This window comes from Heteronotia binoei, chromosome 2 (assembly GCF_032191835.1).
Source record: "Heteronotia binoei isolate CCM8104 ecotype False Entrance Well chromosome 2, APGP_CSIRO_Hbin_v1, whole genome shotgun sequence".
NCBI lineage: Eukaryota > Metazoa > Chordata > Lepidosauria > Squamata > Gekkonidae > Heteronotia > Heteronotia binoei.
Genome location: NC_083224.1, coordinates 101749607 through 101770529, shown reverse-complemented (window position 1 = coordinate 101770529; position 20923 = coordinate 101749607). Strand labels below are relative to the sequence as shown.

Sequence of the window (20923 nt, the reverse complement as noted above, 5' to 3'; positions counted from 1 at the left end):
CATAACTTTTTCTTAATATAGCCACATTCATTCAAGATAACTAGTTATGAAAAATTGGTTATTGTAAACCTAATAACTTCAACAATACTTTTAATAAAGTTTCCTATTCTTTTTCACAACCAGAAAAATGCAGGCTAGATATAAATACTAGCACAAGGAGAGAAAAATTAATTAAAAGCAAAAATCCAGAAGTAATTAAATGATCAATGTCAAATTGGGATGAAGTACCAAAAGATCTCAAGTGGCTCAGTGCTGGGTCAAGTCCTTTTCAATGTTATTTAATAATAATTCCTGAAATAACAGCCTCCATTCTATTCTGCATTGGTTCAGTCATAGCTGAAGTGCCCTGTCAACTTATAGGCTAATGTACACAAACTGGAAATAATTCAGAGGAATGCAGCAAACATTAGAGTGGAGACCTTGTCATCTGATAAGTTAAGCAAGGTAGGCATGTTAAACCTGATGATAATATTGATAACAATCTCTTACTATTTAAAAAGCTACCAACAACAACTGTTCCCTAAAGGCCCAGACCGGGGAGAGGGGGGGGAGCAATGCGAATAGAATGGAGGATGGTGAGATTTGGGTTATTTTTTTTAAAAAAGCATTGTAATGGTAAAAATTGTTGACCAATGGGAAAACCTGTTTAGGAACGCTAGAAGATAAAATTACTTTCACTGGAACTCTTAAAGTGAAAGACATCTGGTAAAACATCTACATGGTTTAAGATCCAGCAAAGCTCTCAGTAGTACTGTATATAATAGGGTAACAAGTTTCATGAAACGCCTATAATTAGTTGCTGAAAATATATTCTTATTCCATACTGCTGACTGAAGATCAGACCAATATTTCCGTTTCTATGAGATGTGCCTTCAGGAAACTGTTTCCTTGTTTTCCCACTGTTTGAATAACTAGTAGGAACTTTGCTGTTCCCTGATTGTTCAAATGACTAACAAGAGTAAAAATACCTTGGTTGTGTCGAGAAGAGTTCCTTGACTGGGCCATAATTTTTGGTAGGTTCCTTCTATATTGGGGGGGGGGGGTTGTATTTTTGTAAGTGTGTGTACCTGTACCTGTGTGTACCGGAAATTCCTGGTGACCTCTGGTCACTGATCCCTGTTGAGGGGCTGTAGAATATTCAGAGAAGTGGCTGAATAAAATCTGCCCCTGTCCTCCCAGTTACTGGTATTTCAAGGAGGTCTCCCATCCAAGTACTTGCCAGAGTTGATCCTGCTTAGCTTCTGAGATCTGATGAGATCTGGCTTGCCTGGGCTATCCAGGTCAGGGCAAGATGATTTGGGAATCTTTGAAGCTCTTTCTACCAAGTAGGCAAGTTCATTGCAAACTATTGGAAGGGCTGGAATTCTATTTTTGTCTGTACTGTAGACACAAACCAGCCATAACAAAGATTATGCATTTTCATCCATCGGTAAAATGTAAATAATGTATGTGTAGCCTCATTCAGATTGGGGCCACCAAGAAGGGGAACTTAACCCTTCAGCAATCACTTGGTTTCCCTGATCAAAATCAGGCTTGCCATGCTGTTGTTAGCATTTTTAAAGGAAAATAGATGGGCCCTTTAAAAAAAAAAGTGCTTTCTATAAGGGAAATGAAACAAATATTAACAATAAAATTTCATCTGAACATCATTCAAGTTTAGCCAGTTTGAATTGTATATGAAAATGGAGTTAAGCATCTGCCTTTTAAAAAATAAATAAATAAATTCTCTTTCAGAATCTGATGATTAGAATCAGATTGCGAAGGGAATGATATAAATGGAACATCAGTAGTCATGAAAGACATGAACTGAGGGGTGGGAGATGGATTGTAGATAATGAATAGTTTCCACATAGAATGTTTTCAGATTTTTTTCCCTGTGGTAATACATTTATAAGTTGAAACAATAGTCTAATGTGCTGTATTAATGTAATAATAATAATACTTTTTTTTTATATCCCGCCCTCCCCGCTGAAGCAGGCTCAGGGCGGCTCACAATATTAGTTCAATACAATACAATCATATAATTCAACAAATACTACATTATAAAACCATCATGTAATGCACTGTGGGATTCAGGGGCGTAGCTAGGGCTTTGGGGGCCTGGGGCCCAAGATTTATGTGGGCCCCCCTATGTGGGGGGAGGAGAGCACGAGCACTTCACATGTTCCAAGCATGACAACCCGTCCGTTCCTTACATGTGCGATCTACAAAGCCTTACATAACAGTTTTAAAAAACGAACTCGCAAAGAACAAGAAAAAAAAACGCTTTGCAAAGAAAACCACTCCGAAGCGCCGCTCTGAAAAGGGGACGCCCGAAAAGGCAGCCCGACCTGAAGCCCACCTTCTTCGCAAGCAAGCCCTCCGCCGTACCAGGGCGGCGTGCACAGGATCCCAGCCTCCCTTGGCTGCCGCCTTCCCGGCTTCATTCCCCCAGAGGCGTGCCCGAGAGAGCCCATCCGTCCCGGGGACCTACCGGATCACCAAGCGCTGCAGCGGGAGGAAGTCACCGGTGGCACCTGCCGGGGTCCCCCTTGGGCTGCAGGGAGCCAGCCATGCGCCTTACCCGGCTCCAGACGGCCGCCGCTCCCCCTACAACTTGCCAAGGGCTTGCATTCGCTTCCAGCCCATTGTTCGGGACCCCCCTTGGCAATGCGGGGGCCCCCCAGACCTGGGGCAACCCGCCCCCCCTCCCCCTCTACACCACTGGTGGGATTATAGATCGTACAGTTTGAAGAGCCACTGGATATGTACTTCACTTCAAAGTGTCATTTTCCCTGTTGTCCATGTTGGCATAATTTTTCACTTCTACAGGGGCAATACAAATCATGAACAAAATCCACATCCATGTAGGTTTGTAAGAGTAGAATTTAATTGTGGTGGTACAACTGATGACAGTGGTTGCTGTTTATGTACACTTGGACTTTTCTGCATTTATGAGAACTGTAGTTTTCTTCGTTTTCTGATTCAGTTAAGGAGGCTCCAAAAACTATATATTTTTCAGTCCCAGTAGGAAGTCGTGGGATATGATTACACATAGCACTTCATAGGAAATTTATTTATTTTATTTATTTATTTTATTTGATTTATATCCCGCCCTACCCCACCGAAGCGGGCTCAGGGCGGCTTACAACACAGAGGTTCTAACAATAAAATTCGAATTTTAAATACAATAACAATTTACATAATTAAGACATTAAAAACATTAAAATCAGTACAGCTGGGGTCTATTCTCTCTTTAAAGAACCATCCCCCATTGCAGATCTCCTGACCCCAAGGTAAGGTTTGTGGCTTGGAATGGGAAAAGAGAACTGTCAGGGAACAAAACTGACAAGAGAGGGAGCAGATACTTGCATATATCTGCTGAGGATTCTTGCCTGTTGAAACAGAGATGCTTGCAAAAATATGAACAGTTCTAGATATAACATGGTAGTGTTCATCTGTCACAAAAATTTGTAAGAAGTTTTTCACAATGATATATTCTTAAAATACAAGTCCTACCTAAATATTTATGACCAGCACCTTGAAACGAATATGGAACCCTATAGGCCTGGGACCTGTCTATCTTCAGGACTGCCTCTCCCCATACGTGCCCCAGAGAGCACCACATTTGGGGTCTCAAAACCTCCTCAAGATCCCCAGGCCAAAAGAAGCTCACCTGTCCACCACCAGAACCAGGGCATTCTCAGTAGTAGCTCCTGCTCTGTGAAATGCCCTCCCTGAAAACATCAGGGTCCTGCCGAACCTGCCACAGTTCTGCAGGGCCTGTAAGACTGAACGATTCAAACTCACTTTCAAAGGTTAAAGGAAGGTGGTTACTATTCCACAGCATCAACAATCTCAATGAAACCAATACAACTGAAACCAATAGAGTGCTAAATAATACCTAGTAATATCAATGAATGTAGCCTAAAATGATAATTAGAAACATTGATGTGCATCTTGGACTTTTAATGGTTGTAAAATATATGAAAATGATTTTATTGTATATTTTGTTTTTTAATCTTATATGTTGTTTTTGACTGTTGCTTTTTGACTGCTGCCCTGAGCCTACTAGGGAAGGGCAGAATATAAATATAATAAATAAATAAATATTGATTTTTAGAAGGATATAATTGAAGAATCATTCTACTTCATTTTTTTAGGACTTGGTTCATGCAGTCTGTTGAAGTTCTGAGTGTTCATTAAACATCACCTAATTTCCCTTGTCCTAATTGCAGGTGCTTCAATTTTCTGTGCTTCTTTAACAAACTTTTCTCTGGTTCTTCTCACCCTCCTGAAATCTTCAGCAAAGCACATAAAGGAACTCCAACCATTATTAATAGCAGAGGTGAAAGTTCAATTCCCCACTGTATCAAGGAAAACTTAAGATATGCTCTTTTCACAGCACAATGTTAATTTATATAATATACCACCTAATCAAATGCTGCTGCTTATTCTCCAATTGGCGACAGCATTACCAATGCCCTCCAGCCACCAAACGACATAAAAGATGCATTTGCAGATTTTGAAAATTAAAGCCATCTATACAGCCAGTGGGGAAGATCAGCTTATTTGGTTGCTTAATGAAATATAAAGATTATTTTAACCAATGTAAGCACAATTCGACAGCTTGCAAAACACTGCTGCAGTTTGACAAATGGCCTCCACCATTTACAAAAGAAAATTGCTGCATAGTGTCTTTTAAATATTTAATTTATTCTGTTTGGAACATGCAGGGAGGTAAATGGGAAGCTAACTGTGCTTGTGTGTGATTCTGTTAGTCTGCTTCCCCCAGATGAATGGATCTACGCTGTTCATTATTAAACTCAGTTATCAATAACAAGCAGATTTCTAACCCACACAGAAGTGCAATTTTGACATTCTTTTAGCTAGAAGTTCTACTAAAAGAACTGTCAGTTTTAAAAATGAGTTGGGTAACTGGGAGATATTTTAAGATAAAAGATAGGTTGTCTCCGTTGCAGCCTATTTGTAGTTACTACTTTAAAAATCGAATTATTATCATGACATTCTAGAACTGGAAGGGGTCTCAAGGATTAAGTTGTGTAGTTATCAAATCAGCAGTTTCCTAATGTAAATCATCCCTATGAGATGCATTCTCTTTCTCAAAACTTTCAAGGAAATAAACTTAATTTCCTCAAGCATCCTTACATATTTTCAGTATTTCTAGATGTCTAACCGTGTACTGAAAAATTACTTTTGCTTGCTGCGTATGAGAATATCCACTTGTACCAAGATTTATTACTTCAGTTATATTTCTGCCAGTCAACACAAGGATTTTATTTGGTTTGCCAAGATCTTTTCACTTGGTAGATCCAAGATTTATTTTATGTGGGCAGAAAAGTACCTCTGCAGATCAAGACTGCCCGGGGGGGGGGGGGGCTGATTTTTGCTGCTTTATCCTACCACCGCAGTCCTCCATAGCACATTCAGCAAGGAGTGGATTGTGAATTGAAAATGGCCTTGGAGCAAAACAAGCTGAGTGGCCCCAGGTATGCTACAAGACAGTGCTGCAGGGCCACATGGGCATTAGCTCACCTACTGCATCATGCCCCCAACTGGAAATAGCTTAGGAGGAGGCAATTCATGAGCTATATCAACTGCTGTTGGTGAGGAGAGGTCTGAGGCAAGTGGCCCCTGAGGCTTGGCCAGAGTTGCTAGGGCTTGGCTCTGCTCACTCCTGGCCAGCAGTAGCTCTGTATGTCAGTGGCCCACAGCAAATCCCCTGTAGGTTAAATGGCTAGGTTGCCACTGCATGCAGCACTGCTTTTGGGAGTCCCCTGGACACCATGGATTGCATCTTGGAAGCACAATGGGCTAGAGTAGAAAGGGGGAATTACCATGGATTTTGAAAACCAATCTAAAAGATCTGATGTCCTCATATTTTTGGAGGGGGAGGGTGACACAAGGACTTTGTATTAGATGTGCAATGGGAGCTTTTTGCCTCCCAGTTGCATGCTGGCTCTTTCCTGCTCATAACCCTAGTGTACGGAAAAAGCAGCTTCAGTCTTCTTTCTTGCATCACCTTCCCATTCTCAAAATACTCCATGGAGCCACTAGTTTCTTATTTGCGAAAATCACATTACCTATATGGCTACATATAACTCACATAAATAAGAACTGGTTGAAACATTTTGAAATATTTTAACCAGAAACCTGTTAAAGAGTTCATATTCCAGAAAGTAAATCTTGTGTTTTTTAGCTACTTACAAAATTGAAGGTGCAAAATTTGCCATAATTTATTTTATTTACAAAATTTGTCTGCCATCTCTTTGCCCAATCAGGGCCAGCAAGGCACCTGACTGCTAAAACATTATAAAAAGAAATACATTTTAAAAGCAGAGAAGAGTAATTAAAACATGAGACTGGAGGGAGAGATTGTTGAGAAAATGCCAGATAAAATAAAAAAGTCTTCACCTGCTTGTGGGAAACAGTAACATAAGGGGATAGAAGAATATGCCTAGAGAGGGAGGGAGTTCCATAGTTTTAGTGCTACAGCCATGAAGAAGGCTCTTGAGTTGCCATCTGCCCATATTAGAAGATGGGGGCACGGAAAACAGGGCCTTCAAAGATTATCTTAGAGGTTTTTTGTCTGACTCTTTGCGACTCCATGCCAGGCCCTCCTGTCTTCCACCATCCTCCGAAGTCTGCTCAAATTCATGTTTGTTACAACAGTAACACTGTCCAGCCATCTCATCTTTTGCCGTCCCCTTCTTATTTTGCCTTCTGTCTTTCCCAGCATCAGGCTTCTCCAGTGAGTGCTCCCTTCTCATTTGGTGGCCAAAGTATTTGAGCCTCAGCTTCAGCATCTCACCTTCCAGGGAACAGTCTGGGTTGATTTCTTTTAGGACCGACTGATTTGATCTTCTTGCAGTCCAAGGAACTCTCAAGATTCTTCTCCAGCACCATATCTCAAAAGCATCTATTCTTCTGCGCTTGGCCTTCCTTATGGTCCAGCTCTCACAGCCATACATTTCTACTGGGAATGCCATTGCTTTGACTATACGGACTTTTGTTGGCAGGGTGATGTCTCTACTTTTTATTATACTGCCCAGGTTTGCCATAGCTGTCCTCCCAAGGAGCAAACGTCTTTTAATTTTATGGCTACAGTCACCATCTGCAGTAATCTTGGATCCCAGGAATGTGAAGTCTGTCACTACTTCCATGTCTTCCCCAACTATATGCCAAGGTGTGATGGGGCTGGATGCCATGATCTTAGTTTTTTTGATGCTGAGTTTCAAGCCTCCTTTTGTGCTCTCCTCTCACTCTCAACAAGAGGTTCTTTAGGTCCTCCTCACTTTCTACCATTAAAGTGGTATCGTCTGTACATCTGAGGTTGTTGATGTTTTTCCCGGCAATTTTAATTCCAGTTTATGCTTCATCCAGGCCAGTATTACGCATGATGTACTCTGCATATAAATTAAATAAGCAGGATGACAATATACATCCTTGTTGAACTCCTTTTTCGATTCTAAACCAATCAGTTGTTCCATATCCTGTTCTGACAGTTGCTTCTTGACCCTTATACAGGTTTCTCAGGAGACATGTGAGGTGGTCTGGTACTCCCATCTCTTTAAGGACTTGCCACAGTTTGTTGTGATCCACATAATCAAAGGCTTTAACGTAGTCAATGAAACAGAAATATATATTTTTCTGATACTCCTGTGCTTTCTCCATAATCCAGTGAATGTTGGCAATTTGATCTCTAGTTCCTCTACCTCTCCGAAACCCAGCTTGAACTTCTGGTAGTTCCCGATTGATATACTGCTGAAGCCTAGCTTGTAGGATCTTTAACATGACCTTGCAGGCATGTGAAATGAGTGCAATGGTGCAATAGTTTGAACATTCTTTGGCATTATCCTTCTTTGGGATTGGAATATAAACTGACCTTTTCCAATCCTGTGGACACTGTTGCATTTTCCAAATTTGTAGACATAATGTGTGCATCACTTTAGCAGCATTGTCTTTTAGGACTTTGAATAGCTCAACCAGGGTACCATCATCTCCGTTCGCTTTGTTGTTAGTAATGCTTTCTAAGGCCCATTTGACTTTACCTTCTAGGATGTCTGGCTTAAGGTCAGCGATTTCACTGTCATGGTTGTCAAGGACATTGAGATCCTTCTTGTATAACTCTTCTGTGTATTCTTGCCACCACTTCCTGATCTCTTCTGCTTCTGTTAGGTCCTTACTGCTTTTGTCCTTTATCATGGCCATCTTTGCATGAAACGTTCCCTTGATTTCTCCAATTTTCTTGAAGAGATCTCTTGTCCTTCTCATTCTGTTATTTTCCTCTATTGCTTTGCATTGTTCCTTCAGGAAGGCCTCCTTATCTCTCCTTGCTGTTCTCTGGAAATCTGCATTCAATTGGGTGAATTTTTCCTTTCCACCTTTGCCTTTTGCTTTCCTTCTTTCCTCAGCTATTTGTAAAGCCTCGTCAGACAGCCACTTTGCTTTCTTGCATTTCTTTTTCTTTGGGATGGTGCTGATTGCTTCTGTACAATGTCATGAACCTCTGTCCATAGTTCTTCAGGCACTCTGTCTATCAACTCTAGTTCCTTAAACCTATTCTTCACCTCCACTGTGTATTCATAAAGGATGTGATCAAGGTCCAGCCTGAATGGCCTAATGGCTTCCCCAGTTTTCTTCAGTTTAAGCCTGAATTTTGCAATGAGTAGCTCATGATCTGAGTCACAGGCAGCTCCAGGTCTTGTTTTTGCTGACTGTAAGGAGCTTCTCTATTGTTGACTACAGAGTATATAATCAATCTGATTTCTGTGTTGTCCATCAGGTGATGTCCATGTGTAGAGTCGCCTTTTAGGTTGTTGGAAGAGGGTGTTTGCTATGACCAGCTTGTTCTCTTGACAAAACTCTATTAACCTTTGCCTGGCTTCATTTTGTTCTCCAAGGGCAAACTTGTCCATTGTTCCAGTTACCTTTTGACTTCCTGCTTTGGCATTCCAGTCCCCTATGATGAGGAGGACATCTTTTTTGGTGTTAATTCTGGAAGGTGTTGTAGATCTTCATAGAAATGGTCTACTTCAACCTCTTCTGCATCAGTGGTTGGGGCATAGACTTGAATTACTGTGATATTGAATGGTTTGCCTTGGATACGGACCGAGATCATTCAGTCATTTTTGAGATTGTATTCTATTACTGCCTTCCTTACTCTCTTGTTAACTATAAAGGCCACACCATTTCTTCTATGGGGCTCTTGCCCACAATAATATATGTAGTGATCCTCTGAGTTAAATTCACCCAGTCTTGTCCATTTTAGTTTGCTGATCCCCAAGATGTCGATGTTCAGTCTTGCCATCTCTTGTTTTACTACATTCTGCTTACCTTGATTCATAGATCTTACATTCCACGTTCCAATGCAGTATTGTTCTTTGTAGCATCAGACTGTTCTTTCACCATCAGACACATCCACAGCTGGGCATCCTTTCAGCTTTGGCCCAGCTGCTTAATTCTTTCTGTGGTTACTTGGATTTGCCCTTCGCTCTTCCCCAGTAGCATGTTGCACACCTTCTGACCTGAAGGGCTCATCTTCCAGCGCCATATATTTTAGCCTTTTGTTACTGTCCATGTGGTTTTCTTGGCAAGGATACTGGAGTGGGTTGCTATTTCCTTCTCCACTGGATCACATTTTGTCTGGGTTCTCAGCTGTGGCCTGTCCATTTTGGGTGGCCCTGCATGGCATAGCCCACAGCCTCACTGAACCACGCAAGCCCTCTTGCCACGTCAAGGCAGCAATCCATGAGAGGGTCTTAGAGGTTAGTTAGATTCATAAAGGAGCACATAGACCTTTATGCTGGTCCCAAACCAATTGTGAATTGGGCATGGAAACAAATTGGAAGCCAGTGAAGAGAAGCCAAGACTGGAGTGATATGGTCAATAGCATTCTGTGACCACTGAAATTTCAAAACACTTTTCAAGGGCAGCCCTACATAAAGTAATCTAACCTAAGGCATCTCTGAAAAAGCACAATAACAGAATATTTAATGCTAATGTGGTATATTTTCAATATCATGCTAAAAGGTTGTATATCATTAAAATACCATTATTTAAAATACCATACAATACTTAAAAACCATTAAGGTTGTATACTGTGTTGTTTATGGTTTATGTATCATTTTTACTATATATAATGTACATCACTAAGAGGCCAGTTTCTGGGATTGGGCAATAGAGTTAATCTATATGATGAAAATTCTTGGAGAATAGGAGACGTGCTAGAAGATTGGAGGCGAGCGAATGTTGCCCCCATCTTCAAGAAGAAGAAAAAGGAGAATCCAGGTAACTACCGACCCATCAGCTTGACATCTATACCTGGAAAAGTTGTAGAACAAATCATCAGTCAGTCTTGGAACATTCAGAAAGGATGGCTGTGATTACTAAGAGCCAGCATGTGTTTCTCAAGAACAATTCGTGTCAGACTAACCTGGTCTCGTTTTTTTGAGAAAGTGAGTACCTTGCTGGATCAGGGGAATGCTTGTAGACATTGTTATTTTGATTTCAGTAAGGCTTTTGATAAGGTTCTACATACTATCCTTGTTGACAAGTTGGTAAAATGTGGTTTGGATCCTGTTACCGTTAGGTGTAGCTGGTTGACAGATGGCACCCCAAAGAGTGCTTGTGAATGGTTCCTCATCCTCTTGGAGAGGAGTGACAAGTGGAGTGCCTCAAGGATCTGTCCTGGGACCTGTTTTGTTCAACATCTTTATAAATGATTTGGATGAAGGAATAGAGGGAATGCTTATAAGATTTGCCAATGATACTAAATTGGGAGGGGTTGCAAATACAGTAAAAGACAGACAAAAGATAACAGGATGATCCTGACTGGCTGGAAAACTGGGCTAAAACCAATAAAATGAATTTTAACAGGGATAAATGTAAAGTTCTGCATTTAGGTAGGAAAAATCCAATGCATGGCTATAGGATGGAGGAGACTTGTCTTAGCAGTAGTATGTGCGAAAAGGATCTCGGGGTCTTAGTGAACCATATGCTGAACATGAGTCAACAGTGTGATGTGGTGGCTAAAAAGGCAAATGCAATTTTGGGCTGTATCAACAGATGTATAGTGTCCAGATCACGTGAAGTGACGGTATTGCATTACTCTGCTCTGGTAAGACCTTAACTGGAGTATTGTGTTCAGTTTTGGGCACCACATTTTAAGAAGTATATAGACAAGCTGGAACGGGTCCAGAGGAGGGCAATGGAGATGGTGAGGGGTCTGGAGGCCAAGTTATATGAAGAAAGGTTGAAGGAGCTGGGCATGTGAAGGAGGTGGCTGAGAGGTAATATGATCACCATCTTCAAGTACTTGAAGGGCTGTAATATAGAGGATGGTGTGGAATTGTTTTCTGTGGTCCCAGAAGGTAGGAACAGAAACAACAGGTTGAAATTAAATCAAAAGAGTTTCCAGCTCAACATTAAGATGAACTTCCTTACTGTTACAGCACTTTCTCAGTGGAACAGGCTTCCTCAGGAGGTGGTGGGCTCTCCTTCCTTGGAGGTTTTTAAACAGAGGCTAGATGGCCATCTGACAGCAATGAAGATCCTGTGAATTTAGGGGGCGGTATTTGTGAATTTCCTGCTTTGTGCAGGGGGTTGGACTAGATGACCCTGCAGGTTCCTTCCAACTCTATGATTCTATGATGGTGGTTTTGGTGGTGGAAAAGGAGGACCCATTCTGTCCTCTGGGGTTCTGCTACTTGGAGTAGCAGAACCCCAGAGGACAGAATGGGTCCTCTTCCACCATCACTACCACCATCATAGCCTACTCCAAAACTGTGAACTTATTGTCTTAGCCCTTTTGATAGGCTTGTTTGGCTTATCCCATTCTGCAGACTTGACTGTTAAGCAAAGTATGAGGTTGCTCCTGATCAGTTTTTAATAATCTTGAAGATTTCACAACTTAACTGACATACTTCTAATCGTGAGTTGATACCTTTTAACCTGGTAATTTCTTTTTTAAAAATTGAGACAGCAGAAACTTTATAGGATTTACTATCTTTTTACTATATTTTTGGATGATGGAAATGTAATTTTGCTGAACAATTTTACTTATTTGTTGCCTAAGTGAGTGTCTTCAGTAAAATACCAAGTGAATAGATTAATGAAGTTATGGTTAGTGAAATGTTTTCTTAGCTTGGTAAATATGTTTATTCTATTATTTTATACAAGCAATAAAATTAAGATTTTTTTGTTTGTATGTTTAAGATTACTAAAAATAGTGTTTAAAGGAACATTCACTGGGCATTGTCCAACCAGATATGTTCTGGTCAAATTTGGTGCCATTGTCTTTAAAAACAGCTGCACCAGACTCACATTTATTCCTGCACTGAAAATAATGGTCTCAAAATTCCACCCCAATTCTTCATGGATTTGAATCCCAAGCAGGTATTCTCCTGCCCAAAAATTGGGAATAAATAGTAAAGGTGTCATCCTTGAATCCCAGATCCAAAATTATAATTACATTTCTCAGAACACATCCCTAGTGTCTTCCATGGTATGGTTGACCACTAATGAAGACAGCTTTATCAAAGTGCATTTGTCTTTTTTCTTATAACTGACAATAAGACAGTTTTGCATGTTATAATTATCTTGTTACACATCTTTTATATTAAATGGTGTTTATATAATTAGTTTAGAATTTATTGGATTTATACTTTAGCAATTACGTACATATACCTCAACTTCTCTTGTTTTCTGAAAAAAATGAAATATGCCTTTGTTGCTGGAGACAACATCTAGTAAGAGCCAACTTTGAGAGTGTGAATATTTGAGCTGCAATATTTGACATAGGAAAATAATCATACCAGTTTTACATTAGCTGTTCATTATATTCACTTCTCAAAACCATAGGCTATAATGAAAAACAAAAACATAAGCATAGCTTTAGAAGATCAGTATCAAAGTAATAATCAGCCACATGCATCACTTAAAAACTAGTGGTGTCTCAGGAAATTTATACATAACAAGAACTATTTTACATTAAGGGTAGAAGTGGGGGGTGGCCTGGTTACAATCAAGCTAACAAAGCCAGTTGCTGCTATGTAGTCCAGTGACACTTGCCATTAAAGGCCTTTTTAAAAAAAAAAAAAAATCTTCAAGTATCTCAGAAGGCACCCCTGCAAAATTAGAATCTGTCTATATGCAGATGTATTTAGCCACTACCAAATATTTATATAGTCAGCATTTTGAGTGTGTTGCTTACTACAAGAATTTTAAAATCTAGTTTCCAAATAATGCATATTGAATTATTACAATTAAAGAAATGCAATGGGAAACTTGGCAAGTAGACTCCAATAATATAAAATCAGCACTCCCCTCTTACCTGCACACAAAGCAAAAAGCAGGTATTGAATTAAATAAATGTAACAAGTAGGCATTCCTTGAATTCAAAGATGAAAAGGTTATTCTTTTAAATAGTCTATATAGGATAAAACTTACATTTTAAAAGAGATTATTTGTTTTATCATAACAGTAAAGTTTATGGCCCCTTCTTTTTCTCTTGCAGGTCTTATGTCATCATGCAGCACTATGGAGTGAATGGTTACTCTCTTCATGCCATGAATTCTCTGAGTGCCATGTATAACCTTCACCAACAAGCAGCACAGCAAGCTCAGCATGCCCCAGACTACAGACCTTCGGTGCATGCCCTCACACTGGCAGAGAGACTGGCTGGTAAGAACAACTAATGGATTTTGTGTTTGCATTTGTTGTATACCACCCTGAGCCCTTTGAGGGAGGGTGGTTTATAAATTGAAGCAATCAATCAATCAATCATTTGGAGAGTGGTCAAAACTGTTGTCTGAAGGGTTCTAAAATGGAACTGTGATCATAGCCAGTTGCAGTAATTTTTAAAAGCTCTTCAGCGTGGCACATAAGAAGAGCCGTGGTAGATCAGACCAATAGCCCATTGAATCCAGCATCCTGTTTCACACAGTGGGCAGCCACTTGTTTGTCCTGGAAGGTCAACAAACAGGGCCCAGAGGCCAAGAGCCTCCTCTGATGGTGTCTCCTAGCACTGGGTTTCAGATGTTCCTTTTACTCAGTATGGGTAAGACAAATTGAATCTGAAACAAGAGCAAACAAGAGTTTGCCTAGTTGCAAATGAAAATTCTTTCATATATGTGGGTTTTAACATTAAGTATTCAAACTAGTGAATCAATAGTGGACATACAGAAACTGTAGTTTTGTAGTTTGATATTTTGCTTTCCCAACATGTTTCACAATAGCCAGTTGTAGTCCAGAGAACTGGACATGGATCTGTGAAACCCAGTTCAAGGGGTTCTCTGCCAGAATGACAATACAGTAATAATGTAATTGTTGTTCATCCCTCTCCTTCCCATATGAGAAAAGTGAGGGATTAAGAAGACTTCTGGAGATAATCAAATATTGCATTCCATAAACTTTCCTAAAAGTCAAACTTATAGGAGCTGCCTACATAGCACTATTCCAAATGCCAGAACTAGAAAATTTCCTATTGTTTTATTACTCTGTTAGCTGCCCAATTGCTCTATTTTGTATAAAACACACAAATTACACTAATTAAATTGGCCACTTCTTTGTCTTCCAACGGCTGTACGTTTCAAGACATCATTTTGGAGGCCCGTTATGGCTCCCAGCATCGCAAACAAAGGAGGAGCCGCACAGCATTCACTGCCCAACAACTGGAAGCCTTGGAGAAAACTTTCCAGAAAACCCATTATCCAGATGTGGTGATGAGGGAAAGGCTGGCAATGTGTACCAATCTGCCAGAAGCCAGAGTACAGGTACTTGTAAATCAAGAGTTTTTGTGAGTTTAAGATTTTGATAGTCTGAGGCTGAAGAAAGACCTCCTCAACATGAGGAAAGTTATCTGAAAACATATGAAAAGAATGACACTGACACCAAATGCAGAAAACATCTGTTCAAATTATTTCCATCACATTTAACAGTCTTGATTTGTCTCTATTCATAGTCCACCTGTTAGTATTTTGAACCTACTGCAAATGGAATGGGGTTTTCCCTGGATAGCCCATATAGATTTTCTTCCCACTGTATTTTTGTGATGTGCACATCTTATTTCCCCCCCACAATCTCATAAAATTATAAAATGTATCTAAAAACATTGTACAACTGCTATAAACTTTCTGATAGGGTTTCACAGTCTGTGTGCAGAATACCAGACCTTTGTCCTAATTGCAGCACTTTAGTCTCTTTACATTTACATTTTTGTGTAAGGCAATGTTGATAACTGTCTGATGATGTATACCTATTTCTGCTAGTGTTCATATGACACTTAAATGCATGGGGTTTGGCTTAAATAATCATGAAAGCTGTCATAAAAGTCTGATGGTTCTTAGGCAGCCCTGGCGCTAGGGTGCCGGTGCTCAGCTGCTGCCCCAGGCAAGGTCCCCCCACCCCCAATTGTCCACCTGCTATGTGCCCTTCCTCCCCCCCCCACCTCATGGCCCCTCACACCAGCTGGTCCCACTCATCAGATGCCACCACCTGGCCACCCATCCTGGCCACTGCTGCCTCCAGGCCCATCACCTCCATGGAGGCGGTGCCAGATGCTGCCCTAGGCGGCAGCTTACCTGGCCTACTCCCTCGTGCCAGCCCTGCCCCTATCCAAACTATTGCATTGTTCTAAACTGAGTATTGGCATGGCTTTAAATGGATGTATTGAAGAATGTAGCCTAAATACTCATATCAAAGCAAGGATTAGATACCAACATCTTTTGTTTGCTTTGATATGGTAATGCCTTGTCCTGAGTTTCAGATTAGACAAAATGAATGAAAGTCTAAAAATGGATTTCCAGAACACTTTTAATTGCTAAATGGTAGGTGGAGGGCACCTGTAGACACCTGGGTACTTGTGAGACACAGAAGTTCCAAGGAAGGAGCACAGCTTTTATCAGAAAGTGCAGGGGAAAGAGTTAAACTCTGTTACCCCAGACACCACAGTATTGACCCCATTCCCCAGGGCTTTTATTAATACAGACTTAAAAAGATGGGATATCCATAAAGGGATCTTCTGTCATCACCTTTCTTCTGGCTCTGTGGACTATTGTGTAAGTAGCCTAAGAGTTCAGTAGTGCCTTTTTTAAAAAAAGAGATAAGTAAGAGATGTTGCTTATGATGAAAGTACTTACTGGTGCATCACTTTTAATTTTGGTTTGATCAATCCCAAGCTATATATTTATGGGGTGGTGGATGAATTTTAATCTACTTTTTCTTCTTTCTTTGCTGAATGAAGGTTTGGTTTAAAAACCGAAGAGCTAAGTTCCGAAAGAAACAGCGCAGTCTACAAAAGGAGCAGCTACAGAAACAGAAAGATTCTGAAGTCAACCACAGTGATGGCAAAGCAGATGCTCCCATATTAGAAGCACAGACTCCAGCTCCCGAGGCAGACAAATCTCTCAGTCTGCCAAGTGAGGTGAATACAGAGCTCAACCTCACTCTATCTGAGCAATCAGCAAGTGAATCAGCAGCTGAGGACCAGACAGACCGAGAGGAAGAATTCAAGATCTCATTGGAAGAGAACAAAGCAGACAAGAGCCCTGGAAATGAAAACAAGGCTCTGAACAGCAAGAGGGCAAGCCCCAAAGCAGGTGAGGAACAAAACCTACTTTCTTCTCTATAAGGTTTCTCTATGAGGTCAGCACACAAGAATGCTTATGTTCAGGTGTAAAACATAACCTAAAGATAGGTTCATTTCAGGACCCATCACCCTCTCTTATAAGGCATCAGTTATATGTGCCAAGAATAAGAATGCCATGATCATTGCAGCCAATGAGTTTGAGACTTCACAAATTAATCACAATAAATGGTAGCAGTTCTCATAAGCCATTTCTGGGATTTGCTTGTTGATGTGGCAAGCATCTTAAACTCTACACCAGTTTGGTGTAGTGGTTAAGTGCACACACTCTTATCCGGGAGGACCGGATTTGTCTCCACACTCCTCCACGTGCACCTGCTGATGTGACCTTGAGTCACTCACAAGTTCTCACAGAGCTTTTCCTCTCAAGAGCAGTTCTCTCAAAGCTCTCTCAGCTCCACCTACCTCACAGGGTGTCTGCTGTGGGGAGGGGAAGGGAAAGGAGATTGTAAGCTGCTCTGAGACTCCTTTGGGCAGTGAAGAGTGGGATATAAATCCAATCTCTTCTTCTCCTTCTCTGGTTGGCAGCTGCATAGTAGCCTTTTTGCTTATTTGTCACACTAGTTATTTGATCACTGAGCCTTATTAGCAGACAGTTTTGGTGTCCTGGTGAACCAATTCATTCTGTATCTGGAAGGAAGGGAAAGCCCTTGAGCAACATGAGTATGAAAGTATGGTGCATGCTGAGCTAGAAGCAGGGGGAAAGTTTTTGGCTGTTTTTGGCACTGGCAAGGCAGTGGAATGGGTATTGGTTTGTGCACCACTTCTAGTTATTTGTCATTGAATGAATGTAAGGGGCATGATGACAGAGAGTTATATTTCCACATGGGCATTAATAGCAAAGTTTACCTCAGGGTTGCTCCCTTTCCCCTCATTTTGCTCATGCACAGTGATGATGCACTCTAACACAACCCGGTGGTCTTTCTTGCTTTGAATAACATTTTTCCAGCTATCTGCGGAGGACTGTAAATCCTTCCATGTTACTGATCATGTGTGTGTGAAGAATCATAATGAATAATTCCAAAAAACAGTCAGCCAAACTACAATACTGGTGAAGGGAAGGATGATGTACCTAAAAGGGAGGAGGAAATGTATTCCTGTCCTACCAGACATGGAGTCTCACATGTATGAAATGACCAAGTATGTGAATTGGGTAACCAAACACACATACATTAATTTTTAATATTTATTAAAATTACTCAGCGTCACAATAGCCAGAGGTATTGGAGTTAGACTAGATGACCATGGAGGTACCTTCCAACTCTATGATTTATTTATGAGTGACATGGGGTGTGAATGATGGGGGTGTGCGATGGACCACAGGCATATGCATGCTTAGAGGCCTTACATATAAACTCACTCTGGTAGACTGCAGCTAACTGTCAAGAAAGGGAGTCTGGCAGTTGGAGAGGAGTTGGAGATTGGATGGATAAGGAAGTGGTTGCTTGAGACACTCTCACATGTGAGAAAAACCTAATAAAGCAGAGTCTGCATCAGAACCAGCATGGGGGCTTGAAATATATGAGAGACTATGGTGGGAAACTGTTCCCAAAATTACAAACAGTCTCTCTGTGTATAAAACAAAATATCACATCTTGAGAGAGAATTTTAGTTCTCTGGTATTAAGCATACTGTCCAGTGGGAGAAGACTATCAGTCTGGAAGATCAGGATTTGGCAAAGGGATTGAAAGGTCCTCAAATGCCAAAGTCCCAGGTTATTTATCTTAAAGAGGAGATAATAATGATGTTGTCAGAGAAAAGGGGCCTAGAGGGAAGACCTTAGTCTTAACCTAAGGGACAATGCTGAGTACAATCTCAAGACTATGATTATCAAGTGTAAAGTTTAAAAAGGAAATTTGTGCCAAGCATCCTCTTAAGACAACTCTAAGACAGTGAAAGTCAAACAACTTTAAGTGTAAAACTGTCTCTTGTGAAGTCAGCAATCTGTGTTTAGTTTTAACTTTCTGCCTACATATTCCTAATCCCAAACCCTATGTAAATACTGATTCCCTTCCCTACCAGTCTGTTCAAATAAACCAAAAGTTGTTTAAATCTTTACCTGTGCCTACCATGCCAATTTCTGAAGGGTAAATTTTGACAACTGAAGCAATAACAGGGTGATCATATTAGTGGGGTGATTATTAAAGTAGTTGCTTTGTCACATTAAAAATAGATGCAAACTACTTTTCTTAGAAAAACTGCACATCCATTAAACAACATGCATGCCCAAAAGCTGATTGTGCATGCTTCTGTGTCAGATGTACAGCTACCCAGTGAACTCCTAAATATGGCTTGGTGAATATTCGATCCAGTCATCAATACATCAGTGGCATATTCATCATTGCTAATTATGATGCAATCTAACCCACAGCACTTCAGGCATCTCTAATAAGGGGCGTCCCATCAGTGCATCAGTGGAAGAGTCCCTGTGCCAGAAGAAATCATTCTGATTAGCTGAACAGAGCTATGAGATCCATCCAATATCTACAATAAGAAATAAGTTTTTGCATGTCAAAGTAAAATGCACATTTGAACCTACTTCTCATTATTGGTGTCATGTAGAAATGTTGTCAGTGTATACTTTGCTGACAAATTTAAGAAAGAAACAACTTATGCCTCTTGAGGAAAAATGTCTTCAGGGCAGTTTTGTAAAGCACAGCATATGACTGGAGTATAATAGAAAGAGACTGTCCTTTTGCCCCTTGTGCACATTAGATGTTTTATGTTGTTTGCAATTTCCAAAATGGCCTTGAATTTGGGGCAAGTTCGGCACACATCTTTTGCAGTGCAAATGAACACATTCTGGCTACTTCTGGGCTTACTTCCCATGACAAATAATTTCTTTGAACTTTCTTTTTATGCAGATTCTCCTGTCAGTGTTACTGCCATACCATCTTCCAGTAACAGCATGTCTCAGACGCACTCCTATTCTTCATCACCCCTCAGCCTCTTCCGCCTGCAAGAGCAATTCCGTCAACACATGGCAGCCACAAACAACTTGGTCCATTACTCCTCCTTTGAAATGGGGACCCCTTCTGCCATGCCTTATTTAGGCATGAATGTCAACATGGCACCCCTAAGCTCCCTACACTGCCAGTCTTACTACCAGTCACTTTCCCATGCTCAGCAAGTGTGGTCCTCTCCTATCCTGCAAGCTTCCTCCTCTCTTCCAAGCCTGAACAGTAAAACAACCAGCATTGAGAACCTACGGCTGCGAGCAAAGCAACATGCTGCCTCTCTGGGACTGGACACATTACCAAACTGAGCACCAAACCAGAAATGTGTAAAAGACCAACCAATGGATGACCTACAACTCAATGCACCATGTCTTTGACTTGTGATACAGCCCTCCATTTTGTCTCACATTAAGGAGCTCAAATTCATAGGGAAACATTGACTGCTTTCTGTCTCCTCCTGTAGCTCAAGTTTGCATAGCAGGTATTGCTTCTGCCTGTTTTCCCCTGGCCCATTTAAAATCCCTTGCAAAAAAGAGAGGTTTAAAATGCAAAATCTTCTTCAAAACTGTGAGTCAACTATATAATATTCCAAAATATTATTTAGATTAGGCTACAAGAAATGTGTTGATTGCTTTTTTTTCTCTGGGATGGGGGAGGAGAATGAAATTCCTGCTGGCTGTATATTTTTGTATAATTCTGGAAACATCCCTTCACTTGTGTGCTATCATCAGTGTTGCCCTATACAGAATTATAAAGCACTTCCCCTTCCTTTACTTTTATAATTATCTAGCAGATAGAAAAAGAACCAACACCATAAACAGAAAAAAGCCAAATTCTTTGTCAAGCTGGTTTTATGTGGTCAGTGTTCCAGGTGTGGTATGACAGAAAAAGATCCTACCTCTCACTATATTATATTTTCTCCAACGTATCCATGGCAGCCAAAAGTCATAACAGAAGATGGTTAAGATTTAGTGCCTGTTTAAGGACTTTTGGCTGGATATTTTCTACCTTCTGGAACACTTCTTCAAATGAAATGTGTGAGGGACAATGAATGAAAGTACTAGAATTTCTTTCTAAAAACAAATCCCCAAAGAGCCTCATCCAATTTCATTCCGTTTAATTCTCTTTTCACACACTTTTTTATTTATAAGTTTTACATAAGACATTAGGGACTAATTTGGATAATGAACTATAATTAAAAGATTATGTATTGCCTTTACATGCTACTATGCCAGCTGTAAAAATTATTTGAAGAGCAGAGTGATAGATTCAAAACAGAATCAAGAAAAAGTCTCTCCTGTGGCAAATTATACTTGGTTTC

General features: G+C 40.5%; 1 protein-coding gene across 1 annotated transcript in view; it reads left to right on the top strand.

Moving 5' to 3' along the window:
- DMBX1 (diencephalon/mesencephalon homeobox 1) overlaps positions 1-20222 on the top strand; it is a 38498-nt gene extending 18276 nt beyond the window's left edge. Inside the window, exons 2-5 of the mRNA XM_060231766.1 lie at positions 13517-13683; positions 14596-14774; positions 16244-16598; positions 19510-20222. Of these exons, the coding sequence (XP_060087749.1) occupies positions 13530-13683; positions 14596-14774; positions 16244-16598; positions 19510-19910 (1089 nt within the window). The 5' untranslated portion in view covers positions 13517-13529 and the 3' untranslated portion in view covers positions 19911-20222. The remainder of the gene's footprint in view (positions 1-13516; positions 13684-14595; positions 14775-16243; positions 16599-19509) is intronic.
- The last annotated feature ends 701 nt before the right edge of the window (positions 20223-20923 follow it).